At 39.2% G+C, this 17,597-nt stretch overlaps 1 protein-coding gene across 2 annotated transcripts; it reads right to left on the bottom strand.

The window, feature by feature from the left end:
* Nucleotides 1-887: 887 nt before the first annotated feature.
* LOC110986108 (adhesion G protein-coupled receptor L2-like) lies at nucleotides 888-17,219 on the bottom strand. 2 transcript variants are annotated; one of them, XM_022247750.2, is made up of 23 exons: nucleotides 16,923-17,219; nucleotides 16,226-16,271; nucleotides 15,061-15,287; nucleotides 13,735-13,989; nucleotides 12,339-12,407; nucleotides 11,908-12,016; nucleotides 11,327-11,446; nucleotides 10,955-11,060; nucleotides 10,403-10,517; nucleotides 9,961-10,010; nucleotides 9,384-9,516; nucleotides 8,751-8,854; nucleotides 8,256-8,358; nucleotides 7,628-7,778; nucleotides 7,412-7,478; nucleotides 6,519-6,588; nucleotides 5,721-5,818; nucleotides 5,344-5,464; nucleotides 4,721-4,762; nucleotides 4,385-4,456; nucleotides 4,002-4,044; nucleotides 3,314-3,390; nucleotides 888-2,954 (listed from the first exon to the last, which is right to left on the bottom strand). In XM_022247750.2, the coding sequence occupies exons 1-23, from the start codon at nucleotides 16,971-16,973 to the stop codon at nucleotides 2,169-2,171; spliced, it is 3,015 nt and encodes a 1,004-aa protein (XP_022103442.2). In that variant the 5' UTR covers nucleotides 16,974-17,219; the 3' UTR covers nucleotides 888-2,168. The 2 variants fall into 2 exon arrangements, with proteins under 2 accessions (XP_022103442.2, XP_086994609.1); XM_087138483.1 differs by lacking the exons at nucleotides 15,061-15,287; nucleotides 16,226-16,271; nucleotides 16,923-17,219 and adding an exon at nucleotides 14,158-14,237.
* Between the last annotated feature and the right edge of the window lie 378 nt (nucleotides 17,220-17,597).

Raw genomic sequence — 17,597 nt, 5'->3', positions numbered from 1 at the left:
AATGTCATTAAAGGGATCTGGGATCATATAATAAACATAAAACGGTAAAATGCCACCACTGAGCTTGTGACAAAAGCAAATTCATTTTTGTGCTAAAGCCACGTCTAATTCTGTTTCATCAAAATTTTATCAAACACTTTAGTCTTGGAACGGAGACAAAGCCAAGATCTTGGAAGATCCCACGATTTACTGCGACTTTTGTCTCAAATAGCCGAGGACACACGCACTGGGGACAATGGTACAGACCCTCGGGTACTCTCAACTTAATCCTCGATCTTCCCAGTATGTGCCACTGCCATAATGTACCATTGCAAGTTGTCAACAAGGGCGATCCATGCAAAACCAGCTTTCGGGGACTTTCTCTTTTGGGGAGATGGGGGTTGCAACATGTCTGATTTTTCTACGTAACCTTTTATGGTCTTCTTAAAGTTGAAACTCCATCTTAAAGGTGCTTTTTACCCTCTGCTAGGAAGGAGAAGAAGGGTATACTGCTGAGAAATCATCTCCATCTCATAATTTCAAAAATAATTCTCCTTTTAATGGGGCATGGTCCCCGTTTTGCTCCCCCCATCCGGCCCTGGTTGCCACCGTCTAATATGCCATGTCTGGTGCGGTGGATAAGAGGCATTCGATTATTTAAGCAAATCTGCAGCAGTGGCAGAGAGCAAGAGGTCTGCGTCCAGTCACCAAGTAGACTCACTCGCCAACAAACATGAAAAAAAAAATCACCTTACCTCATGTTTCATTAAGGTTATGTTTCTAAGAGAGTCTTGTTGATGTTTGTAAAACTCGAGAATTTGGATACATACCGAATTCTCTTTCAGACAGAAATTAAAATGACGCCAAAGGACTTTTCGAAGACTGCAGCCACACAGATACACAACGTGTTTTCTTTTTTGTTTGTTGCAGATCTATTTTTAGTTTTATCGCTAATATCTTTCTTTAATATACACTTTTTTCTAGAAACACTTCTAGAAAGCAGCAGTTAACACACATAACTCTCATTTGAGGACATAAATGGTCTGCAAACAATAACATCTATAGATCAATATACACCTTTATCGATACATTTTCTACATAATTATGTACATAAAACTACCATTGACTACGTTTAGCTAATTCTTTAAAGATAAATTAAGAAGGAAATCTTGAGAATAATTCCCCTTATTTTTTGTTTAAATGCCTTAAACTGTCCCAAAAAAATTGAGAAATTCCCTACTATTTGGCAAAACATTTCAACAAAATCTAACGTCTCCTAAAATTTGAATCCGATTGGAAAACAGTAACAGATAAAACATACCTTTGAAAATTATAATTTGTTTCTGGCACGGGCGTCGCTAGACCATTTTGTATGGGGGTGGGGTGCCACATGGAATTTGCGAGTGTACTGTATTCCCCTTCCCTTCATCTTCATTCTCTGTTCTTCATTTTTTTTGTTATTTTGCCGACAGACCATGATTTCGCCGACAAAAGTAACCAAACGGGGTGTGATAACCCCGACACTCCACCTCTATAGCAACGCCCGTAGTGGCTGGTGTACAGTGTGGAACCGCACCGGTGCTTGGAGCTTTAGAGGGAAGACGTTATTGTTGACGTTCTCCTAGTTACAGATAAATCTGGCAATGCGATTTTACCCCCCTCCCCCTCCAACAAAAACTATTCCCAGCTCCTTTTCCTGTGAAGTTTGCGCCATGTAGGGGCGGGAAGAGGTATATCATAACATGACTAGGGCTGAAAAAAAGAATAATGGAAATCCGGAAACAAACCTTAAAACCTGAATGACATGTTGAAATATTAGGGTCACTATCGAGTAGGGAATGCAAGTAAAATTAATGTAACACACCGGTACCTATTTTAGGGAATATTTAGAAAGATGCTTGGAGTGAATTTGAAAGAAAACAACGCCTTGCATAATTTTGGACGGGAAGTTACTTTTCATTTAATGGTTATAATTATAATGACGAGAGTTACAATGTAAATTTTCAATGATGAGTCAATGATGAGTCGATCAATCAGACCGAATCAAGTTTGGCAGGACTGTTTCATCATGTTTATGTCACTTCGCCGACAAGTTAAATGACCTTTCAAAATGGAGGTGACTGTTGTGAAGGTTTCTTTTCAGTGGGTTTACGAGGAAACACTTTGAACCACTCTATGAAGCTTCTTCCTCACACTTCATTTTCGTCGTAACCATAATCATCGTAATTCTCATCATAATTCTCGTCATAGTTGTCATAATTCTCGTCATAATTTTCATCGTAGTTCTCGTCATAGTAGTCATCATATTCCCCGTCATTGTACTCATCCTCGTCGTAGGCTCCCTCGTTATACTCGTCGTCGTAATCCCCATCGTCTCCCTGATACCCGTCGTTGTCTTCCCCGTAGCCTCCTTCGGGGGACAGCCTCTCCCCGAGATCAGATGGTTCCCGTCCGTCGGCCGATTTCCTGCCGGCAGGGCTGAGCTGTCTGGCGTGCTTTACGTCTTCCTCGGGGTCGTCGATGGAGCCTGGTATGCTGGTCCGTTTGGGCTTGGGGAGTAAGTTGGAGACATCGCCCTTCTTCCCTCCTCCGTAGTTGGTAATGAGGTTGGTGTAGTCTGTGGTCCCGTAGCCACCTTTCCCTTTCATCTTGACGGGGAACTCCTCCATGAAACCACCTCGTTTTATCCCGTCCGCAGAATTTCTGCCCTGGCTGGCCCCGTCACCGGCACTGCGCCTGGGGGTCCGGCTACCGGCGCTGCGCCTGGGGGTCCGGCTACCGGTGCTCCGTCTTGGGGTCCGGCTACCGGCACTGCGTCTCGGAGTTCGGCTATCGGCGCTACGTCTCGGAGTTCGCCTACCCTCGGTGCGTCGCGGGCTGCGGCGCCCTCCGCCCGGCGGGATCATTGTCGGTCGGAGGGTGTTTCTTGTGTAATTAGCCTCTTCATACTGGATGTCACCCACGGTAATCGCACTCTGAGAAATGAGATCAATCATACAATTAAATCATTTCACATGCCATGTGCATTTCCGCATTTAAAACAGACAAAAAGATAAATCACTGAGAAAGCATTTTTAACTCAAACTGCTTTCATTACAACCTCCAATCTTAGGAGATAATAACCCTTTTCCTGTTCGTGAGAACCGACAGAACAGAGAGTAGGACTGAAGTTGTACAATTTCTAGAATTGAATCCCCAAAAAATGATGGCAAAGATGATACTTTGTACTTTTTTGAGTTTGAAAAAAATTCGATTCTCTTTGGAGAGAATTCTTGCAGCCAGCGGTAGCCAATAAACTCACCAGTAACCTTACAACGTGTGTATGGTGACTTACTCGACTTGTTCCTGGGCGAGACGAAACTTCCGAGTAGATGTCTCTGTCGTCATCATCATAGTCATCCACAGTCATAGCTATTGCCACCAAAGAATTGAAACAATTGAATGAGAAATGACAATGTTTTACATTTTAAGTGTGTGCTTGATTCATTATGAAGTCACGGTATTCTCTCATTTTGGTGAGCAAGATTACACTTGTTCATGAAAATGCGCTCTTCTTGTGAGATTGAAGGGTCACATCGGTACCGTGTACACGGGAAAAATACCCCCTTTGACATGCCCAGGACTATTAAGTCAACGCGGTGCATTTTTATTTAATTCTAGTGAAATGTTTCTCCAAACAATCTCTCTATAGTAAACTCCAAAGACATTGCTCAGAAAAAAAGTTGACAATGAGTGTTGTTTGTCACAGTGATATCAATTAGTTTCCTTCTTGAGTTGATTTTGATTTCTTGACATGAAGGCCCATGGCAAAAGCCTGATTCCAAAAAAAAAAAAAAATGGAAAAACAGTGTCCACTGATATGTTTGCCTCCAGAAACCTTACGGCCTTGTCACTATGTTACATCGTTAGATCAATTTTTCGTCATTTCAATGTGGAATTTCTGGTTCGTTCTAACATAAAAAGAGGTTTGAACGGTAAAGTTCACTCTTTTCCTAGGAACTTAAAATATCTCCATTACTTACAGGCATCCAGGTTTAATTTCCATTTGGGCTTTATGTCAAGATCCTATGGAAAAGAAAAAAGGGAAAAAATTGTGTTTCTTGCATTACCTGCACTACTAAAATGCGCCAGAAAGCATGTAAGCATAGGAATTCTGTAGTACCGTTTTAAGTTTAAGCGTTGAGAAAGGAGCACACAAAATCCTATAGAAAAGGTTGCAGCCCTTCTTGAATGTAAAAGGACAATTTCAACGAAAGCTTAGAAAGCATACAATTCCGATAGTGCGGCAAACGACATACATTTAAGCGAATAAAAATGTAATAAAAATGTCAAGAAAATCAATACATTTTGATGTTGATAAAAAATGGTCGATTTACAGACAAGACTAGAGCAAAGCATATCTTACGTCATCACAATCTTCATCCTCATTCTTGATCTGAATTGGAGGGTCCTTTTTTAATTTCCAAGCAACTTTAATCTGTAGGAAAAGTGGACAAAACTGATTTCAAAATCAGAAACGATTACAAGTGATGTATTTAAATAGGCACCTGCAATACACTCCTCCGTGGAAGAAATACTCAAAACTGCTAACGGCATTACGCATTAAGTGCATAACTGTACGCCCTCAGCGTTCGAAATGGCTAAACAACGCCTCCAACTGATTGCCATTTACTTTTCAATATACGCCATTATGTTAGTAAATGACAGCCAATCAACAAAACTATATCAATTGCCAGCTTACCTCCGAATTAAGAATTAACTCTGCAAGAAGAACAACAAGACCCTAAATGAAGGAAAATAACATTTTTTTAATAAACACGGATACATGTATGTGATATTTGACATAATTTGGGGTTGTTATTCATAGTATCACATACCACTAATACAACTCACAATTCCACAGTTTCTTAGTGTATGTAAAGATTACACTCTTCATCTTGGTTCCTGCAAATTTTGATCGCATATCCAATGTAAAGTGAACTCACATAAGATTGTTTTTTTAATGATGCCACAAGTACCGTGCTATGACATTTCAAATGAATAGGAACTATAGTGAGTAAATCTTAAGTTCGAAAACAACGTGATCTGAAGGATTTGGATAAAGCTTGATTCAAACATAGCCTACACTGCATCAACTCAAATTGTGGACTAGAGTCATTCCAAAATAAAGGCGAATTTGACGACACAAAAGATTTGCAGAGACATTTCGCTCGAGTTGAAATATGTTCAACGTTTGCGAATTCACAACACTAATAAGTCGCGTTTGTGTTTGCTTTCGCGGGAAGTATGAACCGACCTCCAGATGAAAGTAATATTAGAAATACTCACAATGCTGAATTCATGTTTAACATTAACAGTACTCACCTGAACGCAGAGTAAACCACCAAACGCGTAGCCTAGCATCTCCATCTCAAACGACTTCATGCCAGTGAAAATGGTAAGATCAACAGACACAAGGACGGCAACAAAACACCGGCATGTACCCCTTTGAATAAAAGTGGAAAGATTGAAAACAAAGCGAATAAACAAAGAGACCTGTCTAATGTGAACAAGGCTGTTTTTTTTCTTTGCACACGCACCTTCATTCTCGAGTGAATTAAGTTAATGGTTAATTTTTTTTTCTAAGTTAAATGTTTTAAGTTAATGTGACTATATATAAAGTGACTGAACCAAAAAAATGCCAAATTAATAATTCAAATAATTTACATACAATTTAAATGTTGAAGTTTTCAATAACTCACTTAATTTTATCGAGTTCCTCCTTTTCCCTGACAAAGAGGGCGTGCTTCTGTGACAGCCGAATGGCTCGTAAGGAGAAGAGTAGCATAAAGAGTGTCGCCTACAAACCAGAAGTAGGAAAATAAACCTTGACATGAGCTTCTTGTATGCATATAATGAAAGTTTAAAATGCTGTTCAAAAGATGAAAATAATCTTGAAAGTTTTTCAGAACGCACAGAACGTGGTCAGTTGTTTACATCGGCGTGTCCGGCTTTTGGTGTGGCGGGGGGGACAAATTAAAAAAGCTAACGCGGCTTTAGGTTCATTCAACATGATGTTGGGGAGAACAAAATATTAAAAGCCTTACTCAAAAATCCTGTAAGGGGAGGGCAAGTTGCCCTCCTGCCCCCCCCCCTGGCTGGATATAATTCTCTACTGGTTGTTTAGATAATGTACTATAAGCAGACTTGTTTGTTTACAATATTGTATTTTATTAACCACAAATGTAGATTCGGGAGTAGCTTTAACCTGATGAATGTTGAAACAATCTCTTGTGTATGTACAGAACAATTTCGGCAAGATGTCACCTTACCCTCACCTGAGACCCTTGTAACTGTGCCGCGTTATTGTAAAAAAATGTTTTGTCCTTTGATGGTTCTTCTGTCAAGAGTCTTCATTCATCCCTGGATATCCATTGTTTTACACTCAACCCTTTCTTCACTGAGCCATCAGAATAAACTTAGTTCGATTAAAAATATAACAGTGAAAAAAACATCGTTATTATCTGTTTTCACCAATCACCACTCAAAAACCAACTCACCGCACTGGTGACGATTGGCGGGTAGAAATAAGTTGCGCTGATGATGACGTCACCAGCGTTTAGCCAGCACCTGGACACAAAGATAATTATGACCGCAATTTTACAAATCAAACTACATGAAAAAGTAGGCACGATCCGAAATGATGAGGACACTATGGGTTGAAGGCCGGCAGGAGATGGTGCCACGTCCATGTGCATCTTCTGCAACAAACCGGACCCTGACTCCTGAGCCTTGGCTGTCTATGTCTACCACAAGACATGAGTATGTGGCATCGTTAGGGCGATGTCCGAATAAACATCTCAAAATTTGCACGAACTGTTGAAATCTGTGCTCGCGAGCACCGGTTGCAGTCTCTACAACGCAACGGCAACGGCTTGCCGCTGCGCACTGATTCTGTCCTATTAACAATGCTGTGACTTGACTGGTTAACTTCAAAGAAAAATGCAAAAAGCATCTCCACTTTTACGGTTCCGTGTGGGAGCTCACTAGTGCCATAGAATATACATTTTCAAAAATTACAGTATTTTTTTTCACAGTTCATTTGTATGACATGCCCTTTTGCAAATTCGTTTTTTACGAAATGTAGGCCTACTTTTCCGAAGCTCGTTTTTACGATATATGCGGGTTTTTTTCAAGTTCGTTATTACGAGGTATATTTTTCAAAATCATCTTTTCTCTTTTCGTCAAAATCTTTTTAATTAAAGAGATACATATATCTGAGTTCATTATAATGAGCTATAAAAAGAACTTTAAATACATATCTCGCAAAAACAAATTGTGGGGAAAAGTATTTGGGAAAAACAAACTTTGGAAAAATATACCTCAGAAAAAAAAACGATTTTTGCAGCTTGTTTTTGACACAACCCATTACACCTACCGTACCGATGCTTACCTTGTTCCTCTACCATAAAGTGCCCATTTCCAACCGCCTATGCCACCGGCAATCACCATCGGTAAAACTATAAAAATCAATCATAACATCAGTAAAACAACAGTTACAGAAAAATGGATGATTTGGAACATAGCTTTCGATGGAGCGGGCATGTATTTTGGGTGCTGTTACTATACCTTCAAGAGTTATGAAAGGTAGAACGTAATTTTGACTTACCCCAACCGATAAAAAGACAGTGCCAGGTCTTAACCTCCCCTTTGGTAAACTCGGTCACCCTGGTGAAGAGGAGCGTTGCAATCACAAACAGCCAGAACGAGGCTGCAAGAATGAAGAGGTGGCACGCCAGACCAAATCCCATGCAAGCCCACTGGTGTCATAGCAAACACAAACCAAAAAAAAAAAAAAACAATTAAAAGAGTTATTGGAACAATCTCAGAAGTAATACAATTAGGAGCCTCATTTTCAATAGTTCCGCCATGGTCTCAAACAGGTTTTTGTCCTTCTCAAATTTGTGATGGTAACCCCTGTCTTGAACACGGGTTACTGCGCCCTCTCCCCAATTCAAACCAATGAACCTCAACCCTAATTGTTGGCAAGTTAAAGGGTTCAACTCGAGATGAGCAACAGCGAAATATTTCAACATCCTTTAAAGCTGAGCAACATAGTCTGCCTTTTTTCAGTCTAGTGATTAGCTCAACAAAGTACTGATCCAAGAGCAATGCTATTTGAGCCATAGGTACCTCTCAGCAGACCAATTAGTCTTGCTTCTGTTCATGGAAAAATCTTCAACGCGGTTGCCAAAAGGGGCTATGGCCTGTATGATCAAGAAATCCATCTCACTGACCTGATTGAGCTCTGCAAGATTAGCTGTGGCGTACAGCAACATCAGGATGAGATAACATAGGATAAAACTTATTTGTGCCATCCGACGCCGACTATTTAGATTACTGTAAGGATATAAAACAGTACATATATATAGAAAAGACCATCTTAGTATTTCTATTTACGAAATTACGAAAAAAAATATATCAGTGCTTTTGACTGATTCTAATTGAGAGCGGGGCATTCAGTGTATGAATAGTGCTTGTATGAATGAATAAAATTTTTGACTGAATACCTTCTAATTACAGTGTACTACAGTGTAACCTTTCTTAAATCCAAGAGTAGGCCTATTGGCATTACAACAGAGCAGCAATATTTATAGTTAGTCATTATGGGCAACAAAATTTAAATCGTTCCCATAACGATGAGCGTTAAAAGACAGTCCTTTATTCAATCGTTTTTTTTTAGTTTGGAGCACTCGCATCAAACTATCCATCGTGGTTTTCAATGTTCTTACCTGAGGTATATCAAAATGACTAGAATAACGACTAACGGGACAGCTGAAACGCCCCCACCGACAGTCATCAGCCAGGTATGAATGATAAAATGATAGCTGATCACCTGACATCAAAAGCAGGACAAAATGGGAACAATAATTGTACTGAAGCAGAGGAAATAAGTAATCAGAAACGAGAAATCCATAATACAGCTGATAGTTACTGTATCGATCGAATTGAGATATACCTTTTGATAACGCTTATCTGTGATCAATTTTATATTTCCAACTTATGGTATCCTGATTTCACAAGAATATGAAACAAAATTTCTAGAATCAAGATGATAAAACGAGCTTTGTTAGCCTAAGCAAACAGCCTTGAATACAGTAGCTTTTATAATGATTTTTATTGCAATTTGATTTACATTGCTGTGGGTAATAACCTTTTGACCAGAACCAGCCATAGGGACATTCATTGAAATGAAAGAATTTCAGAGGCTCAATTTATTTCCATGTAGGAATTGTGAGCGAAATAGGACAATCGAAAAAAAGGGCACGCATAATTGCCTTCAGGTATAACCATTTGCCCTTGACGGATATGATCGATACTTCAGTTATTAATAATGCGTCGATCACCGGCATATTCATAATTACCTCCTCCTCAGAATCGAGAACAAGCAAACCGAAATTGGTGGTGTGATTGCACACGCAGAGCGTGGTGTCTGGGCTGGAGCTGCTTTCAACCAGCGAGCAACCCTCGTTGTTCCAAACACCGCCTTCATCAACTCTGGCAAGAGAAGAAGTAATCAGACACAAGAGTGTCAGGGTAGTCTCTTGGAGAGAGCCTGTACAACTGTACTGAAAATGGGGACCAGTTACTTTCACGTTTTCACAGAAATCATTTGTATGTATTCCTTATCCCTAGTTTTATGTAAGCTAACATAAATAATATAATAATAGAATTACTATCCACTGCAAATAGTTTTAATTGAATGCATGCTAAGATAATGACATTGAATACATTTATTTTTATTCGTTCACTACCAATCTTAAATATTATTTTCTAAGTTCAAATTAAATAAAGCAAAAATACAATTATGTGGTTAGTGGAAGAGGGACCAGTCTCCAAATGAGCCAATAAGAGAACACGATCGATGTTTTTTTGATGAAACAAAAATGAACAAGGCCCGATTGGTTTGCTTGAAATGAAAACCGAAATTGAAAAACTCACTGATCTGTGAAATCCCAAAAAGCGCAAATTGCCTCTTGATGGGGCTTGATCTGAAAATAAAATTATGAAACATTAAGGAAAATTATGGTAGCACAAAACATTTCATATTATACAAAGCAGGTGAATAGTAACTTACAATTTGGAACAACATCCGACCATTATTTTTGTCCTCGATGTCTTCGATTTAAACTAAAATGTACACTTGTCTGCATGAAATTGACCCAAAACTGCGTGAAAAGTTGTTTATTCTGGCGTAACCAAGATTAATACCTTTGTCCCAGTATGCAACTAAAAAGTTACATTGTTCCATGTAATCTTGTAATCATTCACTGTTAAGACGAAAACATTGATGACAAAATAAGTTAAAGCTTAGTGTAATCCAAGCAATTTGAATGTACAGTGTGTGCAAATACATCCGTTATTATCTGTTGCGGCCGTTTACCTGTTCCTCGTGATACAGTCTATATGTCAGTGATATTGATGTCTGACTCAAATCAGATTCCTTGACGGCTGTAAGAGAGACTACATCCGCCGACAGCACTCGTGGCCTAAATGTGCTGCAGAAAAAAAGAGGGGAAGTGTTCAAAAGAAAATGATGTTTGAGTATGAACGATGTTGGCGATTTCCAATCTAAAGTATACGCCAATGGTCAGTCTACGTGTCTGCTTTGATTTCTCATCGCACACGTTTCAGTTCTATGAATAATAGAGACAAATAATAGGAAACTAGTACTAATCTAGCTGAATATTTTTCATTGATGTAAGTACTGCAGACAGATAAAACAAGCAGAAGTCAGCAAACCCAAACTCCATCGATTTTGGACAATTAGCTCAGGAACAATCGTATCTTAACTGATAACTGTGAACAGTCTTTCCCCTAAATGAAGTTGCAGGCCTGTAGATTGTTTTTACTTATACATATTTCAAAGAGTGTAGACGTAAAAGTGAGTTGTAATGTTCAACCGCAATTAAGGAATATAGGACCAGTTTCCTACCTGTTTCCTCTGATATCGGTAACACAAGACGCTCCCGTTTGGTTGGTACCCATGATATCACTGATATTGCGATAACGAACACCAACCAGTGTCACTACGTCAGATACTGGAATTAACACGGTAAACAAAAGAGAAACATGTCACACTTCACAAGTTGTTTGAAAATTTGCTTTCAATTTTAAAAAGTGCATTTTAGATTCATCGTGTGAAAGCGGCTTTGCAACAATTTTTGCAATTTTAAACGAAGATTAAAAATTCCAGTTTTCGAAAATTTAGTTTCGCTCAAGTTATGTTAATGAATGGCCTATTCGCGAAAAACGTGTTGCGTAAGGTTTGGAATGAGTCCAATATGATATTGGCAAAGGTAATTACCTTCGAATTCCATCGTCCGCAGATAATCCAGCGGCACAGCTATGCCTTCATTTTTGTCAAATTCGAAGAAAATGTCACCCTCCAGGAATTCGCTCCAAGCCTTCTTTTCGAGATTATATTCTGCAAAACAAGGACTATTTTAGCTTCGTGTGAATGAAAAAAAAATGTCCTGCTTAAGATACCCGTTAGGCCAATCTGTGTGTCAGTTCCGGCAGAAGTCGGACCCACTTGACCTTAAATTGCGTCTTAGTTTCGAATAAACAAAAAAGCTCTTTTAATCCAGTCTCAAGAATCCTTATCAATGCAGGCTTTCCTTTACTGTTGAATATGGCGAACTCAATAATTCTCAACTTTTCCCCCAAAATGTCATGACATGACATGCAGATAAGCTCGTTCCATCTCTATTCAAATAAAAGCGCATTTTAATGGTTTAATTATTAATGAAGCTTTAAAAAAACAAACTCTTCGATTTTCCAAATGTCTATTTTTTCTCCCTACATACAGCTGCTCTACAATTCTACCTCAAAATCACATGTTTAACTCTTCGTTGGCCAAAATCATAGCTATCTCCGGCAACTTACCTATGTTGTTGACGCTGCTAAATATTTTTCCTGGTGTCTCCAACACGTTCGCTAGAAAGATAGACAGGGTGTCAACAGTGCCCACTACAGACGCGAAGGCTGGGAACACCTGGTACAGAAAATATTTACGGTACTTATAAAGCTAAATTATCATTATTATTGAAAAAGAGAGTGACTTGTTTGCAAGTCGCTCTCAGGATCTTCACAAGTACTAATGTCATGTGCTGGGGCAGACTGTATAGCGTAGACTTGAGCTACAGCCGGAAATTGGCCGAGTTTTGATCGTTTAGCATTAAAGCGTTTCAAGGATGAGGTGCTATGGGGCAAAACACCTCCGTGGCCTAAACTCATGAAGCAGAGTGATTATATTACATGTAATTACTATTGTAAACACCAGGGAAAATGTTCCCGAAACATCGACAGGAACCTACCTTCCTGATTTCCTGCCAGTCCTCGTGATTAGCCGGATTGATTAGAGCGTCGCAAATCTCAATGATATACTGAGTGGAGAAGAAAGTAACCACGTTAGTCAGTAAGTGAACTGCACTGAAGACATGTCTACCTTCGAGCTAAAAAATGCCTCTTTATTGTGGTCTTTAATAGTGTATAGTTAGTTGTGTAATTTTTTTCGCAAGAAAAAGGATACTATTTGGATGCTTAAGCTATGAAGTAACATTTTCAATGATTCAGCGTTTTATATCGAGGGAAAACCCTAGTATCTAGAAACTACACCATCCTTGATGTTGAATTTTAAATTAAGATGTGCCTGTATTACTTGAGCTTTGCTTACTGGAGACATCCCACTCGATCTCTGCATTCGTATTCTTCGCTGATTCCCGATTTCAGGAATACACAGAGAAAGCTATATACCCTGGACAGCAAAAGAAACTTGCCACTTCTGTCAAAGGCCACACATAAAAATTCACTGCATAGAAATAAACAATTTTTGTACACAGGTATGCCGCAATACCCCTTACTAATCACATGCCCAAAGTAAGTGATTATCTTTATAACCAAAAGAAATTGACATGCACAGCAACTTGGTTACTGAATCAAAAGTCACAGAATGTAACAGAATGAGCCTTAAGTTTTACGCAGAAATCAATGTCACAGGACGAAATAAAGAAGTCACAATTATTACTTTTCAATAATGTATATGCATAGTCAGTAAGGATGGCATCCCTAAACAGAAACCACTCACGCACATCATTTTGAGAAAACAGGTGTTCACTTTGTTATTGGTTGGTTAAAATGTTGTCCTTTCCTGGGTCATTTTTGCTTTGTGGAGAATGCTTTTGTGTGTGACTTTTGATTTAGTAACCAAGTTGCTGTGCATGTCAATTTCTTCTTTGTTAATCACTTGCTTTTGCTAGTTTTGGGCATGTGATTAGTAAGGGGTATTGCAGCATACCTGTGTACAAAAATTGTTTATGTCTATGGAGTGAATTTTTATGTGTGGCCTTTGACAGAAGTGGCAAGTTTTGCTGTCCAGTGTATTTACTCACACCATTGAGTTCCTCTCTCAATAAGCAATATCCTATACTGGTTTTGAAAACAGGAAGACAAAATGTAGATTTAAACCAAATGATTGTCCGCCTTTTTGTTTCATTCATAAAATAACCCCCCCCCAAGATGTTAGACCATTCCCAGATTGATGATGATTTCAATTCTGTCCAAGATGGCAACATGTCCCTCTGCCCCTCTGAATACATGTACCTGTACAATTCGTCTTGAGTGCCCCTCGCACTGGTTATAACCCTGAATGTCTCAAAAGTAACCGATATGAGACGACCAAAAGATTTTGTGTAGGCTTTCTACATGTATTACCGTCACTAGCCCTTTGAGCTCTCCGAAATCACTGAAATCAGTTAGGCTGGTCTCCTCGAACAGCATGTTAGTCAAGTCGCCGACGTAGATGTATGTGCAGAGGATCTCTCGCGGGGTGGGGTCGACACCTTCCTCCCCAAGGACGTCTAGCATGGCAGACATGATGCGGATGGCTATGTCGAAGCTGCTAATATCCGGCCGCTGGTCCGGGCTGAGAATGTACGTGTCGTTGTAGTATATAAACTGCAGTAACTCCTGCAATGGAACAAAATTGTGAAGAACATTAGAGTTTGTTCTTATTTAAAATCTGTGAGGAGGGAACGTTCGAAGACGCTGACACATTTTCTGAACGAGTGGTTATAATCGCAGTTTTGCAACAACGTTTCGTGACGATCAAACAAGTATTTCCAGTTTGCCCTGTACTTCTTCTTTTATTGATAATGTTATTAGGCTACTTTGCAGCATTGTCTAGACACTTCACGCACAGCTTGGAGGTAGGTCAGTGAAGAAATCGCAGATGAGGGCGCTAACACAGTCTGTCCAAACCACAGGGTATTTTTGTCTATGGTCCAAACCATTAAAATTTGGTTGGACTCAGAACACACAGCTTAAGGGGGGGTGCAGACCGTGCCCATCGTGCTACCAACTGTTCCAGCACATATTGCAAGGAGAAATTGATGACAACAACTCGAATCTGTGCACAACTTGTGTGCACAACAAGTTTTGCCTTCGCGGTTTATGTTAAGAATTATTCGCAGATTAAAAATAAGTGGGAGTATTTTAGAAAAATGTTGTTTTCACTTGAGTTCCGTACACAACCAAAAGAGTAGAATCTTTAGAATTAAGTTGAAGGACGTAATAAACGTGAAGGCCTAAATTCACATTTTGAAGATAATTTCGAATACTGCATTTGTTTATAATCATTGTAACTACCTGTGATAAATTTGTGATACTATCTCAGAATTGCAGGATTTGGACTCTGGTGTAAAGCTATATAACGCACCCGTGATATTGGGAGAACGGGAACCGTGTCGACTATTCCAATTCAAAGGAGACAGATTATGCTACCTGCATTCTATAATCCACAAACAACATGGTGTCTCGAATGCATGGTCGGTTTACAAACTCTAAAGACGGGTAATCGTTGGATATTGTCTTGCTTACAATCAACGTTCATGAGGATAAAACTGTTGGGCAGTCTCCCCTCCCCAAAAGTTGGTCGAAGCTTACAAAATAATTATTAATCAATAACCTTACTAACTCCGATTTATTTTTCCACAGTTTTGTTCCCTAATTATTATGGTCAACAACAAACAAAAACTTCACCTCGAGTTCTAAATCATTGTAATTGTCGAGAAGGTTTGCGATGCTGACATTGAATGAGTCCGACTCGGTAGCCATGAGTTCCAGCAGTAAAATGTGCTGTTTGCTCGGTAGTGGTGCGGCAGTGGGAGCTCCGGTTGAGTGGTCGCCTGTGATGTTGAGCGTTACACCGGTACCATTGCCGGGCACCACGGGAGCATCTGTCGTCCCCTGGCTGTTGACAACTACTCCTGTCGTGTCAAACACGTAATCATTTTTAGCAACAACTTCATAAATTGAAAGCTTACGCATAAGATGTGCTCTCAACTTACATTTCTTATGCAAAGTTAATTCCAGTAAATGTATACTTGTAGGGAAGTCAACAACTAGGCCTACCCGAAGGATTTTTTTTATTTATTTCGTTTAAATTGTAGCATGAGACTTTTTCATTTGTCGATGAGATCCCTGGGTGGAGCCTGATTTTCCTGCATGTTAAGCTTAAGCCTCTACAGAAATTTGTATTGTCGCCAAAATATCATTTTATAAACAGAATCTATTTGAAGTCTTAAAGCCGGTTCAAACTTGAGGCGAAAGCGAAGCGAAGTTTGACGTCACGAAAAATATATGCAACGAAATATCGCTCGAAGTGAAAATGTGTTCAACTTTAAAGAAATTCACAACGCGAAAAATTTCGCGTTCGTTTTCACTTTCGCAGTATGAACCGGCCTTAACCCAGAACATCCTATCTGTACTTTTTCTGTGGATGTTAAACATTTCGTTGCATGGTATTTTTGGAACAGTATTACGTCAGTGTTTCACAAAAAAGCACATTGAAACAACTTGGCAAAACCTTGCATTTAATTCTAACTCAGGCTCGAGTTTGGGCCAGTCCCTCATAAGGTTTTATCCGCCACAGAGTACTCCAGTTTCAGAAAAAGTTAAACAAACTTTCCAGAGTCGCTACAAATTTTGAAAGTACTAGTGTCGCAGGCGAGTTCTTGTCACACTAAACAAAATGTTCGACAGGATAGAAAGTTTAAAGATCCTTGTTGCAATCGTTTTAAACATGATGTGAGACGCCCTTTTTAGGCCTTGTTTTCGTTTTAATTGATTTATCAATTTAACTCTTAACATGCATGGTTAGTTTTTAATTGTTTACAGCTTCTGTTAAAACTTGAACAGTGCTTACCGGGAAAAAGTTGGAAACATGCCCAAGCTGCTGCGAAATACCACATCTACGAGATAGGGGAAAAGGGGTTCGAGACAACTTGTTTTTAAAATCGTGCGATTAATTTCATCATGACAGCCCTTAAAATGACCAGGGTTATGTTAACAAGTAACATCAAATATCAAAAGGATGCAGTTATTAGCGGAAGCAAAAATGATCAGAGAATGCATAATTAACCACTCTTTCACAATTTTATGTATGTTTTTAAGCAACCGTACAAAGCAAACAAAGCAAAATGAATATGCAATATAAAGTAGCTACGTGCGGTGAAGTCATAGCTGTGACTGTCAAGCTAAGTCATCAACAACACTGTAAAAAATAGTTTAGGATGTGACTGACCAGTTTGTACATATTAATTTATTAGTTTTGTCAGATTACGAATTCGGGAATTTTTAAATTTAACATCCTTTCCTTAATATTCATTTCACTTAATTATGATTGTATGAACTACATATTCTTTTTGCTGGGGGTAGACTTAGAATACAAGCTTCGACTTCTATTTATCTTACCTCCCCAATGCTAATGAGATACTGCATCAAAGTTTTCCACATGTACTCAGCTACTTATAGTATTATAAAAATAAACCAGAACTTGAATAATATTTAACAGTAATTCTGTCTGTAAAGATTATTCATCTTCAATTAATGACTTCACTTACCAAGAGAGGTCGACCATGGCAGGGGCCCGAATAAAGACCGGCCAAGCCCATTGTGCTTAGGTCTAAATTTATCCCTTTTCAGCAATACACCCAGCTGCATAAAATCCTACTGATTCTCTGAAGTGAATATTCCCGGTTTCCGGAACGCACCACGTGGCGAGAATTAGACCTCATCGCGGATATTCACGATTTCACGGGAATGTTTAAGCTAGTTGTAACACCAGCACCAGCAACCATCTTGGATGTACAAGACATGTATTCGACGTTCATGCCGAATTTCGCCGTCGGTGCGCAGGGCCTTGCAAGTTATCGATTTTGGGAGACAACTTTGTACTCGTTGCCACAACCCAAATGGAAGAGAGTTACAACCTCTACACGGGGAAGGCAGGGGTTTGCATGAACAAATCTATATGGATTAAGACCAGATCAAAGGCACGTGAATCGATTAGAAATGAATCATTAATGAGGCTTCACAAATAACAACTTGCGGTTTTCACCATTAATCGGAATGTGCCTAAAATTATAGCAGAGCCGGCATCTTTCCTGACATAATATCGTTCTTTCCTGTCCTCCAGTTGATGATTTTAAAATCCACCAGTTCTTTCTCCTTTTATCAAAAGAGTAAAATTAAGTTTAATATTATACTCAAATTATAGAAAACAAACGATTTAGACT

The sequence above is a fragment of the Acanthaster planci genome, linkage group LG06 (assembly GCF_054643075.1).
Source record: "Acanthaster planci isolate LZ-2023a linkage group LG06, COTS_SCS, whole genome shotgun sequence".
Classification (NCBI taxonomy): Eukaryota; Metazoa; Echinodermata; class Asteroidea; order Valvatida; family Acanthasteridae; genus Acanthaster; species Acanthaster planci.
The sequence above is the reverse complement of the archived record's forward strand: the minus strand, read 5'-3'. Positions and strand labels throughout refer to the sequence as shown.

Coding starts and splice junctions, on each gene's coding strand:
- LOC110986108 (XM_022247750.2), bottom strand. CDS start 16,973: ATGGGCTTGGCCGGTCTTTATTCGGGCCCCTGCCATGGTCGACCTCTC. Junction 12,408..13,734: donor AGCTCAAAGGGCTAGTGACG/GTAATACATGTA, acceptor TTCTCCACTCAG/TATATCATTGAGATTTGCGA. Junction 4,045..4,384: donor AGGATGAAGATTGTGATGAC/GTAAGATATGCT, acceptor TCTTTTCCATAG/GATCTTGACATAAAGCCCAA.